General features: G+C 38.0%; 1 protein-coding gene across 1 annotated transcript in view; it reads left to right on the top strand.

The window, feature by feature from the left end:
* The first annotated feature begins 172 nt into the window (after positions 1-172).
* Positions 173-17,259, top strand: part of LARS1 (leucyl-tRNA synthetase 1) — a 68,674-nt gene continuing 51,587 nt past the window's right edge. The window contains exons 1-7 of the mRNA XM_060093576.1: positions 173-322; positions 7,209-7,327; positions 9,148-9,235; positions 9,633-9,713; positions 11,591-11,728; positions 14,194-14,355; positions 14,991-15,103. Coding sequence (XP_059949559.1) covers positions 317-322; positions 7,209-7,327; positions 9,148-9,235; positions 9,633-9,713; positions 11,591-11,728; positions 14,194-14,355; positions 14,991-15,103 — 707 coding nt within the window. The 5' untranslated portion in view covers positions 173-316. The remainder of the gene's footprint in view (positions 323-7,208; positions 7,328-9,147; positions 9,236-9,632; positions 9,714-11,590; positions 11,729-14,193; positions 14,356-14,990; positions 15,104-17,259) is intronic.

Here is a 17,259-nt window from a genome sequence, read left to right as displayed (position 1 = left end):
TCACTACCGGTTCCCCTCTGAGTGGCTTATCGGGTACACTTCCGTAGCCTGTTGTCCTCTGGGAAATGTAGTCAATAGGTACCTTCAGGACGTGGGGTCTAGGGGTCTGGGAACTACGATTCCCAGCAGGCTATGAGATGCCCCCGGAGGTACTTAGTTAGTGAGCCCGTGATTGCCTCATCAGGTGCGAAGTGTGTGCTTTAGTGTCGTGGTAGGCCTGGCTTCCCAGAGAGGGAGGGGAAAGGTTATAACCACTCCTTTGAGGGGGATCACCGAAGTCACCGTCGTGGGTTTGCACAGTCGGACGGGCGGCGCCATGGCGGTGAGTTTTGGCGGGAAGAGGGTCCGCTAGGCCAGGCCTTGGAACCCGGCTGGTTACCTGCTTTCGCCAGAGTCTAGGGGCCCCATGTGGTAGCCACTGTCCTGAAGGGAAAAAATCCTTTTCTAAAGAAAGGGGAGGCCTTGCCTCCCACGTTTAAGGCTTGGCTGTTGTGAGGATGTGCCTTTTCTTGCTAGGTGATGAGCGAGGCCCTGATATCTTTAACTTTGTAGACTACTTCATGTAACGTGTGTTATTTCACCAAAGTTTCTAAAAACTGATTTGGAGAAAGAGGAGTATGTGACATTGATTTCTCCTTTCAACAAAAAATTTTTGAGCACCTCTTTGTAAAGTAAGCAAACATTTCTGCATTCATGGTGTTTACGTGTGTGCGCGCTACATTCTAAAGTATGTGGTAAAATATGTCAGGTGCCGGTAGGTGCTATAAACAAAAAAAATAGATCAGGAAGTGGGGGATGAAGAAAGGCTTTGCTAAGGTGGCATTGTGGCAGAAGGTAAGGGAGCAAGCCATGCAGCTATACGGAGGAAAAGATTTCCGGGCAGAGCCAACAGTGTGAGTGGAGTGAAAAACAAGGAGGGTTGTATGTGCAAAGGACTGTCATCCAGGGGGAGGTGATGATGATGACGACGACGACGTGTGTGTGTGTGTGTGTGTGTGTGTGTGTGTGTGTGTTTATGTGGGGGGGTAGTTGTGGTGGTGGTTGATTGGTGGGTGGATGTAGGTCATATAAAGCCTCGTAGGTCCTGATTGAAGAGTGTGTTCAAGAATGAATGGGAAGAGAGAGACTGGAGATAATGAGTATGGACAACTCTTCTGAAGAATTTTATAAAGGAGAGCAGAGGAATGGGGTAATAGATGAAGGTTAAAAGAGGGTTTTTTTGTTTGTTTGTTTTTGGTTTTTTTTTAAGGACAGGAGAAATTATATAGTGGTTGTATGCTTTTGGAAATTGTCCTGTAGAAAGGGAAAACTGATAGAGAAAAGTGATGTTCCTGTATAGAATAGAGGGGGTGAGATCAGAGCTACTAAGAAGTAGAATTTTAATTCATTTTGTCCCATTCTGGAGCTCATTCTCTTAATTATTGTACTATTTACAATGGTAAACTATGGGGAAATTTCTTTTGCAAGCACCCTCCTGTAATGAAAGTTTTCTAACTCTGGAAGAAACCTTACCAATAGTAAAGAGTATAAGATAATAAACATGGAGTAGCATGGATATAAAATTAGTTTTTATATTATAATTGAATTTGTGAAGAGCAAGCAATGTAATTTCCTTCATATCATAGGAATATTTATCTTATAGAGGTTTTGACAGTTTTAATACTTTTTAGTTACATATCAGACTTATATCTGGGGATTTGTTGTAATAAAGATAATAGTCAACTCTAAATTTTTTATTGTTTTAAAATTTTTCATTTGGAAAATTTAAGTAGTGAACAAAGTAGAAATAATAGTGTTATGTACTTCCATGTGCCCATCACCCAACTTCAATAATTGGCAGTTCAGGGCCAATCTCGTTTCAGTCGTACCTTCCCCAGAACCTCCTCCTCCACCTGTCAGGATTCATTTTAAACAAATTCAAGGCGCTGTATCATTTCATCCATACATATTTCAGTAAGTTTTAAAAATATCATGAGATATTCTCTTAAAACATAACCACAAGGCCATTTTGACATCTGATAAAAAGCACATGATGTCTAGTTGTCTCTCTGTGATAATGGTTAGCATTATTGAGCATTTAACATGGGGCCAGCACTATGCTAAGTCCTTCATGCTTATTATCTCTTAATCCTCATAATAATAGTACAAGGTAGATATAATTATTATTCTCATTTTATAGATAGGGAAATGGAGGCTTAAAGAGGTTAAGGATCTTGTCTAAGTTCTACAGCCAGTGGTGCTAGGATATGGCCAGAGTACTAGAGAAAGCAGAAATAAAAGTAAGAAGATGAGGGTTTTTGTCCAGCTGACCATTTGCTGGCATGATGATCTCTGAGCTTCAGATTCATCATCTTTGAAATGGTAATCGCTGGTCTGCCCACTTCTTAGGGCGATTGTTGCCCACCTCTTAGGGTTGTTGTTAAGATCAAATAAGTTAATGTGCGTAAAAGTTTTAAGAATTGCAGAATACTATGAATATATGGAAAAGTTTACTATCTAGTTCAGTGGTTCTTTACTGGGGGTGATTTTTTTTTTTTTTTTTTTTTTTGCGGTAGATGGGCCTCTCACCGCTGTGGCCTCTCCCGTTGCAGAGCACAGGCTCCGGATGCGCAGGCCCAGCGGCCATGGCTCACAGGCCCAGCCGCTCCGCAGCATGTGGGATCTCCCCGGACCGGGGCACGAACCCGTGTCCCCCGCATCTGCAGGCAGACTCCCAACCACTGCGCCACCAGGGAAGCCCTACTGGGGGTGATTTTGTCCCCCAGAGAACATGTGGTCTGGAGACTCTGGATTATCACAACTGGGGTATGCTACTGGCAGCTAGTGGGTAGAAGCCAGGGATGTTCCTAAACATCTTGTGGTGCCCATGACAGCCCCTGAAAACAAAGAATTATTTGGCCCCAAATGTCAATAGGGCCAAAGTTTAGGAACTTTGCTCTTGTTAAATAACCTTTTAACTAATTAAAATAATCAATTGTTGGGAATTTCCTGGCCGACCAGTGGTTAGGACTCTGTGCTTTCATTGCCGAGGGCATGGGTTCGATCCCTAGTTGGGGAACTAATATTGCGCAAACCAAGCAGTGTGGCCAAAACCAAAACAAAACGAAACAAAATGAGACAAAACAGCAAACCAATTGTTTAGTTGAGTAACCAATGAAGAAATTGAGATCAAGTGACTTACTCAAAGTTATACAACAAGTTGGTGCTGGGGCCAATATCAGATTTCATTACAATTGACCTTTGAGTTTTGAGGAACAAGTTTTTCTGAGAAGCAGAGACCTCAGAGAAGAGCTTTTGTGCGTTTAGCATGCTCAGTACAGTGACAAGAAACACATAGTTCTAAGTAACTTGTGAAGACTGTTGCTTTCATGGGTGGTTGATGTCATTTTTAAGCAAAAAATATTTGTCATGTAACTTCTGTGTCTATATTAGCATTGGATGTGGTGCTGAGGTGACTATAAATGTTCTACAAGTTGCTGGTTCCAGGAGTTTACAACCCAGCTGGGTAAATATCAGGGATTATTTGGTTGCATGCGGTGGAAGCCAACTCAAGTTGGTTAAAGGAAAGAGGAATTTACTGATGATACCGTGGGATTTCATATGACCCATGACCCTAGGATAGGAGGTACAACAAGGCTTCATGAGGCCTTAGATACTTTTGCCTTTGTGGGCTGCTTCCTCTGTAAAAAAAAAAAATATATTAGAAATTATATTTGACAACTGTGTTGTATAAAGCCAGATATATTAATATTATCTATTAAAGATTTTTCTTCTGTCCAAAAGTTTAAGTTTTTCTTCTGATTTTAAAAGATATTAAAATATTTTGATGAGCTCCTAGAAGTATTGTGGGCCCTAGGCAGTGTGCCTGTTCCACCTACAGATTAAGTTGGCTATTAGGAGTTGTACAGGCTGTTTTAAGGGCCAGGTGGAAGTGACTTACTTTCTTCTGCTCAAAACTCCTTTGCCAGAACCCAGTCCCATAGCTCCAATCTGTGAATTCTCCTGGAACCATGGAAGAGTATGCTTAACTGCCTTTGCTGCACTACCCTAAGTGAGGTTGGACGTCTGTTGCTGAGGAAGAAAGGGAGGGAATGGATATCGCATAGGCAAACTGTCGTCTCTGCCATAGATTTTTTTCAAATGGTAGTTCTTGCATGTTAAAATTGAAAACAGGGGTCAGCATGTATAGGAATAGAGAGACTTACTTATAACGTACAGGTTACTTTTTAAAAAGAGGATTTTGCAGTAAGAGGGGGCCAAGGAGCTGAGGGTCTAAATGAAGTTGGTAGCAGGAATGGAAAAGAGTGAATAGATGGAGGGCCTTATTCGTTCTTGGAAAAGGAAATTCCTTATGCAGCCACATTTAGTTTTATGGAAATTCTTGGGAAAGAGTCCAAATTGCTTAGCAACTTGACTCAAATATGCAACCCAGTTCTTAGTCTTAGGTTATTTTGTTATGGCCATGGTATGCAAAAGCTGGCAGTGTATTACTCATTTCTTTTTTTAAATCTTTAAATGTTCAACAAATATTTGAGAGCTGCTATAAGCTTAGACATTGAGGATATAATGAGAAATGAGACACAGTCCCCACTGTGAACAAACTTACAGTCCTATGGGGAAGACAGACTGATACTGATACTGCGTGATTAGTGCTATCATAGAGTTAATACTGGTAGGTAGGAACATATTAAGAATGGTACCTGATACACTCTTGGGGAATCAAGGCAGGTGATCAGCTGAGACCTGAAGGATGAGGTAGCCAGGCAAAGAGATTGGTGGGGTATGAGGGCAGAGAGAATAGCTTGAACAAAGGCCCACAGGGGAGAAAGGGAGCTTGGCACACTTGGGAAAGTGCAGGTGGCTTAATAGGCCTGGAGTGGTGGTGAGAGGGAAGAGGGAGGGGCCTGGCAAAGATGAGATAAGAAGGGCCTTGAGTGCCAGGTTTAAGAGTATGGACTTTCAGAGAGCAGTAGAGAACCTCTGAAGAGGAATTGACTTGATCAGATTTGTGTTTTGATATAAGTTCTACTCACAGCAATTACGATCTGGTCAGGATTTATAGAAATAAAAAATTTACTTGTCATTTTTATTTTCATTTGGTGCTAGAGAAACTTACGTCCGTGACTTTTCAAATGTGGAATTCTTTCTTATTTCCTCTCTGCCTTTGTGGCAGGGTTCTTTTAATCCATCATTGCACCTCCCCTTGTAAGCTGACATTTCATCTTTCTGTTGCTTGTCCTCTTCTATCTTAAACTTGCTTAAAAAAATAAAAAGGAGGGCTTCCCTGATGGCGCAGTGGTTGAGAGTCTGCCTGCCGATGCAGGGGACACGGGTTTGTGCCCTGGTCTGGGAAGATCCCACATGCTGCGGAGCGGCTGGGCCTGTGAGCCATGGCCGCTGAACCTGCGCTTCCGGAGCCTGTGCTCCGCCACGGGAGAGGCCACAACAGTGAGAGGCCCGCGTACCAAAAAAATAAAAAATAAAAAAATAAAAAGGAATAGTAAACTTGATTTACTAATCAAATCCTTTGATTTAAAATAAAGAAAACTGGGCTTCCCTGCTGGCGCAGTGGTTGAAAGTCCGCCTGCTGATGCAGGGGACACGGGTTCGCACCCCGGTCCGGGAAGATCCCACATGCCGCGGAGCGGCTCGGCCCCTGAGCCACAGCTGCTGAGCCTGCGCGTCCGGAGCCTGTGCTCCGCCACGCAAGAGGCCACGGCAGTGAGAGGCCCGCGTACCGCAAAAAAAAAAAAAAAAAAAGAAAACTGAGGGAATTCCCTGGCGATCCAGTGGTTAGGACTCTGTGATTTCAGTGGGGAAGGCTGGAGTTCAATCCCTGGTCGGGGAGCTAAAATCCCACAAGCCGTATGGCATGGCCAAAAAAAAAAAAAAAAAAAAAGAAAGAAAGAAAGAAAAAAATATATAAAACTGAAAATAGTAAAACAGATTTGACAACTCTATGGTAGATTTGTACTGAATCTTACCTAATTTTAGTACTCGTATTTTTATTACATAATACACAGGGCATATTTAAGATAGTTATTGAAGAAATAGTGGTAAGTTTAGGGTTTTTTTTTTAAATTGCACAGAAGTCCCGTTTGCATAGTACTTCAAATTTGTGTAACCATTTTTAAAAATAGCTCTCTAAAAATCCAGTATATCTGTGATATGAGTAGAAAGCATGTTTTAAATTGTTGAGTGGAAGAACAGAGGGAGACATGACATGACTTGGCAAGGTCACTTGCCCAGTAGGTTGTAAAGGTATTCAGTATAAGTAGACCCAGGGTATTTTCTCATTTGAAAATGCTGCAGAATCTGGAAATGTCAGCGTGTAAGAAGGGGAAGAAAATCTAATTTCAGTTCAGATAATTTTGTACAAGAAAATAAAATTCTAGAAACTAATATTAAGTTTTCAAAACAGAATTAGATTGTGTATGGTCCATTGGTATCCAGCTTTCACAGTTGCCAGTTACATAAGTCCCATGTTCCACCTCGGCTGTAGCACACTTGCTTTTAGTAGCTAATTCTTTTTCACCGAGTCACAAACTGAGAGGGAAGTTCTAATCCTTCTTCTTTTTCAGAGTTAGAGTGATCATGCATGTTTTTTCCTTTTATTTTCATCCAAGGGTGGCATAAGGGATGGTGGGAATGTTGCCAGGTAGATCCAATATGCTGGAGGCATGTTTGCCATTCTGTTTCATTTTAATTTCATATTAATAGCCTGTTAACCATTTTGCAGAGAAGTTCTTCATCAGCTTCCTTGAAAAAAAGAACACGCAGATGACTAATCCTCTCTCAGCCTCTACCCATTAGACCTCACCATCCTCCTTTGGTGGGCATAATTGCAGCTGGGCAAGCAGGCACCACACCATCCTATGCTTTTCTAAGTATTCATCTATTTTAACTAAATAGGAACATTTGACAATGGTGTTATATTGTAGTATCTAATTAAAAACAAGTATTTCACAGCTTTTTTATTTATTTAAGTAATTCTTTAGTCATCCCTTTGACATCTGAAGTGGATAACCCTATCAAGTCATGATAGCCCTAATTTTTAGTCTTACTCATTTAAATTTCAAGATAACCATGGAAAAATTAATCTGTCAGTAAACAGCTCAGTTCTGTGTGAACCCAGATTTTTTTTTCTTTTTTTTAAAGCAAGTCTGCTGAAATATAGTGTATTATTCTATCTCCTTTGTGTCCAATAGGAAAGAAAAAGAACAACCAAAGTGGACTTCTTGAAGAAGATTGAGAAAGAAGTCCAACAAAAATGGGATGCCAAGAAAGTGTTTGAGGTCAATGCATCTAATTTAGAGAAACAGACTAGGTGAGTAATAGTTTGTGAAATTCTACACCTTGTGTTTCCAGAACCATTGGCCGCAGGAACTGCTCTGTGGAAGGAATAAGGCAGATTGTATTTACAATGTCTGAAACAGGCTGAAGGAGGTAACTTCCACTTTCTCTATTTCAAATTAGCATCCTCTTTCCTATGAAATCTTAAAGGATTTTTTCCTACATAAAGCTTTTTTTAAAAACTAATATTTTTCATAGTTAGACAAAGGAAAATGTTTTGAAGTTTTATCTTTGCTGACTGATAATAGCAAGTCATTCTGTTACAAAGATTCATATTATAGTGATAATTACCTCCAAAGGCACAGATTATAAATTTTGAAGGATTTCTGTATTTAAAGATCTTATTTTATAAATCTGTATTGCCTTGATGTTAAGAAGTGTTTATTAGAAGACAGACCATAGATAATGATATGATACTGGGGAAAAACAAAGTAACTGCTGCAACACAGTACCACAGTAAATATATGCATCAATTATACGATGTGTCGCAATTTCAGATATGTTGGACTGTAGAAAAATGTGCTTCTTAGAGTTGAGGAAATGCACTGACAAAAATAGCAATAATAGTAGCTAATATTGAACAGGTATTGTTCAATACGCCAAGGCAATAGGAAATATGCCATTTTTTAACATGCATATTCTCATTTAATGTTCTTAGTAAAGCTTTAAGGTTACCAATATTTTAATTTTTGTTTTATTGATGAGTACACTGAGACACAGAGAGGTTAAGTAACCAGCTTAAGATTGCATAGCCAGGAATTGACAGGGCTTGGACTTCTTATCAGGACTTTCTGATTCCAAAGTCTATCCTTGCTACTAAGTTACACTCTAATGGATTTTTTTTTTTTTTTTTAAAGAGAGGAAAAGAATTTGCTCTAATACAAAGTCTGGTGTTATACTTTAAACTATAATTTGAAGTTTCTATTTGGTTCTAGAACTTTGGTCAAATCTAAGGTAATTTAAAGTAATCAAAAGTGAATTAGAAAGTGCTTTTGCTCAGTGAAAGAAAATGAACTGAAGAAACATAGAAATAGAACACTGAATGAAAAAAGCTCACAAGTGAGTGAAACTAAATGATGTATCATTTAAAAGCATAGACATATGTGCAAACTATTCAAAAACAAAGGAATGACAAAAGTAAATTTCAAGATAATGGTTCTCTCTGGTGGGAGGGTGGGGAGTAGCACACAGGTAGCTTCAGTGAGTTCATAAGTTGGATGGTGTGTTTACAGGTGGTCATTTATGAAGCACAGGTGTGCTTTATAACTTACGTATATCTGTTAGATACACTTGATTCATAGAAAAAAGGAGTATAACATAATACATTAAGCAGCTTTAAAAAGGTGCTTTTTAAGGGAATTTACCACATATCGTATAATTTTGAGGATGTTTTATTTTACCTGAGAGGCTTTGAATTGCTTTATATATATCTAATGAAAGCATATCTCATTTAATCAGTAAAACAGTAAATCCAGTCTCCCTATTAATTTTTTTTAAAGTATATCATTTTTAACTCAGTATTTTAGCTTAAGTTAAACCGCCAATATTTGCTACAAGGATATTTAGTTCTTTAATAGCCACCTATAAATATCTTAGTTTTTCTAAATCAAAAACAAGTTTCAATTTTAGAGAGCTTTTAATTTCTGGATTTATAAATTTAATTTTCAATGTCTGTTAAGTAACCAAAATTTAAACAAGTTATTTATAGTGTGTCCCCTTGACCCCACCCTTAATTGTAAAAGGAGTTTAACATTTTCTTTTTTGTACTTTCTTTTTTACATGTTTGTCTTGCAGCAAGGACAAGTACTTTGTAACCTTCCCATATCCATATATGAATGGGCGCCTTCACTTGGGACATACATTTTCTTTATCCAAATGTGAGGTAAAGCTTCCTCTATGTTTAATATAATGGGATGGGAGGGTCTTTAATAAATACTATTTTAAAGAAAATGGCATCTATAGAATTTATTTCCTGTTAAGGGAACTTAGAATTCCTTAATTTTAAGCATGGTTTTTATGTTAATTTAATTTTTCTATTTTCACATGCTGTATGTGTGTGTGTGCAGGGGTCTAGGTATGTATACATGCTCATAAGTAATTTCTAGGTTGGTGAAAAGACAGGAAAAAAAGGATAACTTTGGAATGACTATAAAATCTAACTGGTATTCTAAAGGAAGATGTGAAGAGGAAAACAAAACTGATGATCTTTTTGAAAAGTCAGAATTTTGTATTCGTCTAGCATTTAAATTTGTAGTTTAAATTTATTTATTTTTCTATAGTTTGCAGTAGGGTACCAGAGATTGAAAGGAAAAACTTGTCTATTTCCCTTTGGTTTACACTGTACTGGAATGCCTGTTAAGGTAAGATTGCTTTTGGGCTTGCTTTGTACTCTTTTTAGCTTAGAGCAAATAGTAATATCCAATTCAAGAGCTTGAAATAGGGTTTTCAAATATGTACTTCTATATTACGTTAAAGTGTTTTTTGAAGTGAACTGAATTTATTATCATGAAAATTAATTTTTAGAAAACATTTGGAGAAGTGCTTAAAGGGCACACATTAAGGTCTAAGTGATTTCTAAGTAATGCTGATATCTTTTGGTTCTTTATGTATTCATATTTCTGTTTTAGAATTAGATAATAACTACTAACAAGTAAAATGGGCAGTGTTTTGTGCATTCATGGTGTATATAGGCTGTTGGCATAAAATAATGAACAGTTCTATCATATTTTGGTCATTTTTGCAAGTGTCTTAAATTTGTCATAAATTTATAATAAAAATAATTTTCAATAAATGATGGGCAAGATAACTACAGTTGAAAGGATTCCCTAAATCCTTGGAAATTGGGAAATATAACTCATTTCTTTTTTATTCTCCAGTCTTTTATTTTGTAAAATGTCCAACCTATAGGAAAGGTGAAACGATAATACAGTGAGCACCCATGTACCCTTCACTTATAGTTACCAAGTATTAACATTTGCCACAGTTGCTCTAGTTCTGTCTCTCAACATACAATACGTGCACACTTTTTGTCCCTCTTTCTATGAACTCATTGAAAGTAAGTTGGCAGACATCATGATGTTTTACCCCTAAACACTTCAGCTTGAATCTGTTGAGAACAAGGGCGTTCTTCTACATTGTCATAGTCCCATTATCCACTCCAAGAAATTGAACATTGATGTATCCTTTCTGGCGGTGTTTTCCTTTTTATTTTGTGAATCACACTTTGCATTTGGTTATCACCAGTATTACATTGATGAGGTTGGAACTTCCCACTGTATGACATCAAAAGTCATATAATGGCAGCTTGTGTCATTTTAGTGATATTAAGTTAATAACGGCCAGATTTCCTCATTCTAAAGGTAACTTTTTCATTTTCTAATTAAAAACTAATCTGTGGGATGATACCTTAAGAGCCTCTGAATATTTGGTTACACAGTAACTTAGTGCTTTTAGCATCCTTTCATTATCCTTGTCTTTCAATTATTGAATTTGTGGTTGTAAAATGGTGACTTTCTAGTTGTCTCATTCTTTCCCTATTTGTTAGCTGAAATTCTTCATAGAAGTGTCCCCTCCCTTTTTTTTTGAAATTCACAATTCTATATTTGTATTTTTCTCATAACTTTAACACTGTCTACTTGGTGTCATCTTTGTGACAGTGGACTCATTATGGCACAGCTGAAAAGAGCTGGGGTTGAAAGTGCAGGTTCATGTTGTAATTCTGCAGCTTACTAGCTTTATAACCTTGGATAAATCCCTTCATCTTTCAGTGTTTGTTTTCTAACTTAATGTCTGTCCTATCTACCTAAATTACAGAGTGAGGGTGTTTTTTTTTTTTTTTTGGCTGTGTTGAGTCTTCGTTGCTGCGCACGAGCTTTCTCTACTTGTGGCGAGCAGGGACTACTCTTCATTGTGGTGGGCAGTCTTCTCATTGTGGTGGCTTCTCGTTACAGAGCACGGGCTCTAGGCACGTGGGCTTCAGTAGTTGTGGTGTGAGGGCTCTAGAGCGCAGGCTCAGTAGTTGTGGCGCACGGGCTTAGTTGCTCTGTGGCATGTGGGATCTTTCCGGACCAGGGCTCAAACCCGTGTCCCCTGCATTGGCAGGCGGATTCTTAACCACTGTACCACCAGGGAAGCCCCAGAGTCAGTTTTAGTTGGCCATAGAAACAACAAAAAACCTCAAATTGTTTCCACCTTGAATTTTTAACTTTACCATCTCTAATGTTGTGTTTTTTTGTAGGCATGTGCTGATAAATTGAAAAGAGAAATAGAGCTTTATGGTTGCCCCCCTGATTTTCCAGATGAGGAAGAGGAAGAAGAAGAAATCAGTATTAAAACAGAAGATATAATAATTAAGGATAAAGCTAGAGGAAAAAAGGTTTGGTGGTTTGATGATACTTATTTTGGTTGAAGTTTTATATTTATATTTGTCTGATTTATATGTACATTCCCAGTACTAGCATAGTGCCTGACACATAAAAAATACTCAGTAATTTTTAAAAAGTAATAAAGCAGAATTATCTTTCTCACTTTTTGATTGCCTTTTTTTCCCCTTTTTACTTTATTTTGAAATAATTTTAGACTTATAGAAGAATTACAGGATTGTACAGGGTTCCCTTAGAATCTTAACCCAGTTACATCTTATATAACCATGGTGCAGTTCTCAAAACTAAGAAACCAACATTTGAACAATACTGTTTAAGAAACTACATACTTCATTTGGATTTAACAGTTTTTCTTTAATATCCTTATTCTGTTGCAAGATCCAGTCCAAAATCCCATTTTGCATTTCCTTGTCATGTCTCTTCTTCTGTCTTCCATGATCTTGGCACTTTTGAAGAGTACTGGTCAGATAACTTACAGAATGCCCCTCATTTTGGGTTTGTCTAATGCTTTATCATGAGTAGATTGAGAGGTGATGTGTCGTCAATGCATCGTATCAGGGAGTATAAGATTGATATATCTTATTACTGGTGCTGTTAACCTTGATTATTTGGTTTAGGTGGTGTCTGTTAGGTTTTTCTCCTGTAAAGATTTCATTTTTCCCTTTGTAATTCACGTATGTTTTGGGAGAGATACTTTGAGGCTATGGAAATAGCCTTGTTTCTTTTTTTGTTTTTAAACCATTGCGTTGTATACTTTATTTTTTAAAGATTTTTATTTATTTATTTTGGCTGCACTGGGTCTTAGTTGTGGCACTCGGGATCTTTGTTGTGGCATGCAGGACCTTTTAGCCACATTGTGTGTGGCATGTGGACTTATTACTTGTGGCATGCGGGCTTCTTAGTTGTGGCATGTGGACTCTTAGTTGTGGCATGCAAACTCTTAGTTGTGGCATGCATGCAGGATCTAGTTCCCTGACCAGGGATCGAACCCGGGTCCCCTGTGCTGGGAGTGCGGAGTCTTACCCACTGGATCACCAGGGAAGTCCCAATATCTTGTGTCTTTTTATATATTTGCTCACTAATTTTAGCATTCATCAGTGGATCTTCCCTGCAACGGTTATTGCTGCATATTTTGTTCTAATGGTGATTTTCAGTTTCCCTCATTCCTTCTACATTTATTATCTGGAATTCTTCTGAAAGGAAAAGTTGTTCTTTCTCCCCCATTTACTTATCTATTAATTTCTTTTTTATATCAGTGTGGATTCATGCATATTTATTTATTCTTTGGGTTATAATCTAATCCTATTAGGTTTTTTTGAGTTATTGTTATTGCTCAAATTGTTCTAGCAATGGTCATTGGGGGAATCTTTTAGGTGGGCTTCTGTGTCCATTTGACATGCCCCCATCATTTTTTCTTTTTTCTATTTCTTTCTTTCTTTTTTTCTTTTTTCTTTTTTTTTTGAGCACTTCTATACATTCAGATGCCACGAGATGCTCCAGGCTCATTTTGTATTTTCCCTATTTTAGCCCCAGAGCCAACCACTTTTCCAAGGAGTCCTTTTTCCTTTTATTGAAATATGGTATTTAGAAACTAAGTTCTGAGTGCTAGTTATGCTCATTGTTTCTAGGTTCTCTCAGTAGAAAGAGCAAGGAAATATATGTATGTCTACTAACCCGCTTATATGTACGTGTCTGTATTTATTTCTTTATACATTTAAAAAATTTCTTAATATTTTTTAAATGAGGTTTTTAAAAAATTAATGTAAACTCTTCCTTCCTTCCTTCCTTCCTACCTTCCTTCCTTCCTTCCTTTCCTCCCTTTCTCCCTCACTCCCTCCTTCCCTCCCTCCTTCCTTCCCTTCCTTTCTTCCTTCCTCTCTCTCCCTCCCTCCTTTCCTCCATCTCTCTCTCACTCTTCGCAGTGTATAGTTGTGTTGGTTTGACAAGTGCATGGAGTCATGTTTCTACCACCACAGTACTATACAGAGCAGTTTCCTCAGCCCCCAGATTCCTTGTCCTACCTTTTTATAATTCAGCCTTTTTGCCTACCTCCAGTCCCTGGCATGTGGTTACCTTTTTGATATTGGTAAATATTGGAAAAGGAGGAAACTCTTGTTAGCAGCTTATTCATAACTAAAAAAGATGCATGTGGTATTTGAAAAAAGGAAGTAGAGAAGGTTTGGTGCTAAGATCTTATCTTTGTGATGATAACTTTTTATGGTTCCACCTCTGTATTGATAGTTATCTTTGGTGTCAGAATACGGGTATCAGACTATACGGTTTGGCAAACAGAACAGTACATCCAGATCCTGCAGTATTCTGACATGTCAACGGTATTGTTTTAGATTTAAAAAAACTACCAAATAGGATTATTCACTTAAAATTACTGTGGTCCTGGAGTTTGTTAACCAGCTGTTAGTTGTTCTTTGATGGAGTTTGGTTTTGCTGTTATTTTCAGAGTAAAGCTGCTGCTAAAGCTGGATCTTCTAAATACCAGTGGGACATTATGAAATCCCTTGGTCTGTCTGATGAAGAGATAGTCAAATTTTCTGAAGCAGAATATTGGCTTGACTATTTCCCACCACTGGCTGTTCAGGATCTGAAGAGAATGGGTTTGAAGGTATGCCCATCACCCCCAGAGTTTAAGGAAATATGAAAAATACATTTATATTTGTGTGATTGAATGAGATTTGGACTACCTCTTAATTTAGAATAGTATATTCCAGTAATGACTCAGTACTGTTGTTGTCAGATTAGAACCACATGGGCCTCAATGTAAGCAATGAAGTACTTCAATATTTGTTCTTTTGGAATGTATATACATATATTAACAATTAGTAGAAAGGAATTCTATTCAAAGAATATGAAGAAGCCCACAACACTGTAAATCAACTATACTTCAATAAAATTAAAAAAAAAAAAAGATAAGAAGAAGCCCAAGTGTAGCTTGAATATTTAGGGATACATAAAGGTGTTATGTAAATGATCCTTCTTAGTTTATTATAATTCCTGTATGTTTAATAGGTAAATATGTGTGTTTAAAAACTTACATATTAAGCACAAATTAACATAATAATTATGATGTCTTATCTATTTAATCGGTGGAACTGGAAATTTTTTGGTTTCCTTTGCTATTTTTGATATAATTCTAAGTTGGAAAATAAGGAGTAGAAGAGTAAATGATGGATGGGAATTCCTGTTCATAGAGACCATGTACATTGCTCAAAAATTACCTTTTCCTTTCTCCTTCTGTAGGTAGACTGGCGTCGTTCCTTCATCACCACTGATGTTAATCCCTACTATGATTCGTTTGTCAGGTGGCAGTTTTTAACATTAAGAGAAAGAAGCAAAATTAAATTTGGGAAGCGGTGAGTTTGTTGTCCTTTGGTATAATAAAGTAAAAATCATGTAATTCCTGCATTGTAATTCAGTGTGCCCCAGAGCCTTTTTCCATTATCGTTTCTCTTTTTATAATTTCTCTTTTTGTTCTCTTGTTTCCTTTGTATTCCTTTTTGTTTGGCTGGGGTCTCAGTTCCTCTGAGCTGCTTAGTGTTTGTGACAAATAGAACCAAGGAGAATAGGGGTCTCGCTAAAGATTCTCTCTTATGGTCTCACTAAAGATTCTCTCTATGTTCTCACTAAAGATTCTCTTAAGTATTCTAGCCAAGTAGAAAAATAATATTATTTGTGTTTTAGTTTATCTTTTTGCTCTATAAAATCTTCTATAAAGTTCTTTCTTGATTATATGGACTCATTAGAAGCTATTTGCAATTAAAAAAATTTTTTTAAATTTAATTTTAGTTTTTTATACAGCAGGTTCTTATTAGTCATCCATTTTATACACATCAGTGTATACATGTCAATCCCAATTGCCCAATTCAGCACACCACCATCCCCACCCCGCCACGGCTTTCACCTCTTGGGGTCCATACCTTTGTTCTCTACATCTCTGTCTCAACTTCTGCCCTGCAAACCGGTTCATCTGTACCATTTTTCTAGGTTCCACATATATGCGTTAACATACGATATTTGTTTTTCTCTTCCTGACTTAACTTCACTCTGTATGACAGTCTCTAGATCCATCCCCATCTCAACAAATGACCCAATTTCATTCCTTTTTATGGTCGAGTAATATTCCATTGTATATATGTACCACAACTTGTTTATCCATTCGTCTGTCTATGGGCATTTAGGTTGCTTCCATAACCTGGCTGTTGTAAATAGTGCTCCAATGAACATTGGGGTACGTGCGTCTTTTTGAATTATGGTTTTCTCTGGATATATGCCCAGTAGTGGGATTGCTGGATCATATGGTAATTCTATTTTTAGTTTTTTAAGGAAGCTTCATACTGTTCTCCATAGTGGCTATATCAATTTACATTCCCACCAACAGTGCAAGAGGGTTCTCTTTTCTCCACACCCTCTCCAGCATTTGTTGTTTGTAGATTTTCTTCTTTTTTTTTTTTTTGCAGTACGCGGGCCTTTCACTGCTGTGGCCTCTCCCACCGCGGAGCACAGGCTCCGGACGCGCAGGCCCAGCGGCCATGGCTCACGGGCCCAGCCGCTCCGTGGCATGTGGGATCCTCCCAGACCGGGGCATGAACCCGTGTCCCCTGCATCGACAGGCGGACTCTCAAGCACTGCACCAGCAGTGCGGCCCCCTGTTTGTAGATTTTCTGATGGTGCCCGTTCTAACAGGTGTGAGGTGATACCTCATTGTAGTTTTGATTTGCATTTCTCTAATCATTAGTGATGTTGAGCAGCTTTTCATGTGCTTCTTGGCCATCGGTATGTCTTTGGAGAAATGTCTATTTAGGTCTTCTGCCCATTTTTGGATTGGGTTGTTTGTTTCTTTAACATTGAGCTGCATGAGCTGTTTTTATATTTTGGAGATTAATCCTTTGTCCGTTGATTCGTTTGCAAATATTTTCTCCCATTCTGAGGCTTGTCTTTTCGTCTTGTTTATGGTTTGCTTTGCTGTGCAGAAGCTTTGAAGTTTCATTAGGTCCGATATATTTATTTTTATTTTTATTTCCATTACTCTAGGAGGTGGATCAAAAAAGATCTTGCTGTGATTTATGTCAAAGAGTGTTCTTCCTATGTTTTCCTCTAAGAGTTTTGTAGTGTCCAGCCTTACATTTAGGTCTCTAATCCATTTTGAGTTTATTTTTGTGTATGGTGTTAGGGAGTGTTCTAATTTCATTCTTTTACATGTAGCTGTCCAGTTTTCCCAACAGCACTTATTGAAGAGACTGTCTTTTCTCCATTGTATATCCTTGCCTCCTTTGTCATAGGTTAGTTGACCATAGGTGCATGGGCTTATCTCTGGGCTTTCTATCTTGTTCCATTGATCTGTGTTTCTGTTTTTGTGCCAGTACCATATTGTCTTGACTACTGTAGCTTTGTAGTGTAGTCTAAAGTCAGGTAGTCTGATTCCTCCAGCTCCGTTTTTTCCCTGAAGACTGCTTTGGCTACTCGGGATCTTTTGTGTCTCCATACAAATTGTAAGATTTCTTGTTCTAGT

This window comes from Mesoplodon densirostris, chromosome 3, assembly GCF_025265405.1.
Source record: "Mesoplodon densirostris isolate mMesDen1 chromosome 3, mMesDen1 primary haplotype, whole genome shotgun sequence".
Lineage (NCBI taxonomy): Eukaryota > Metazoa > Chordata > Mammalia > Artiodactyla > Ziphiidae > Mesoplodon > Mesoplodon densirostris.
Note: the sequence above shows the minus strand (reverse complement) of the source record. Positions and strands in the feature narration are given on the sequence as shown.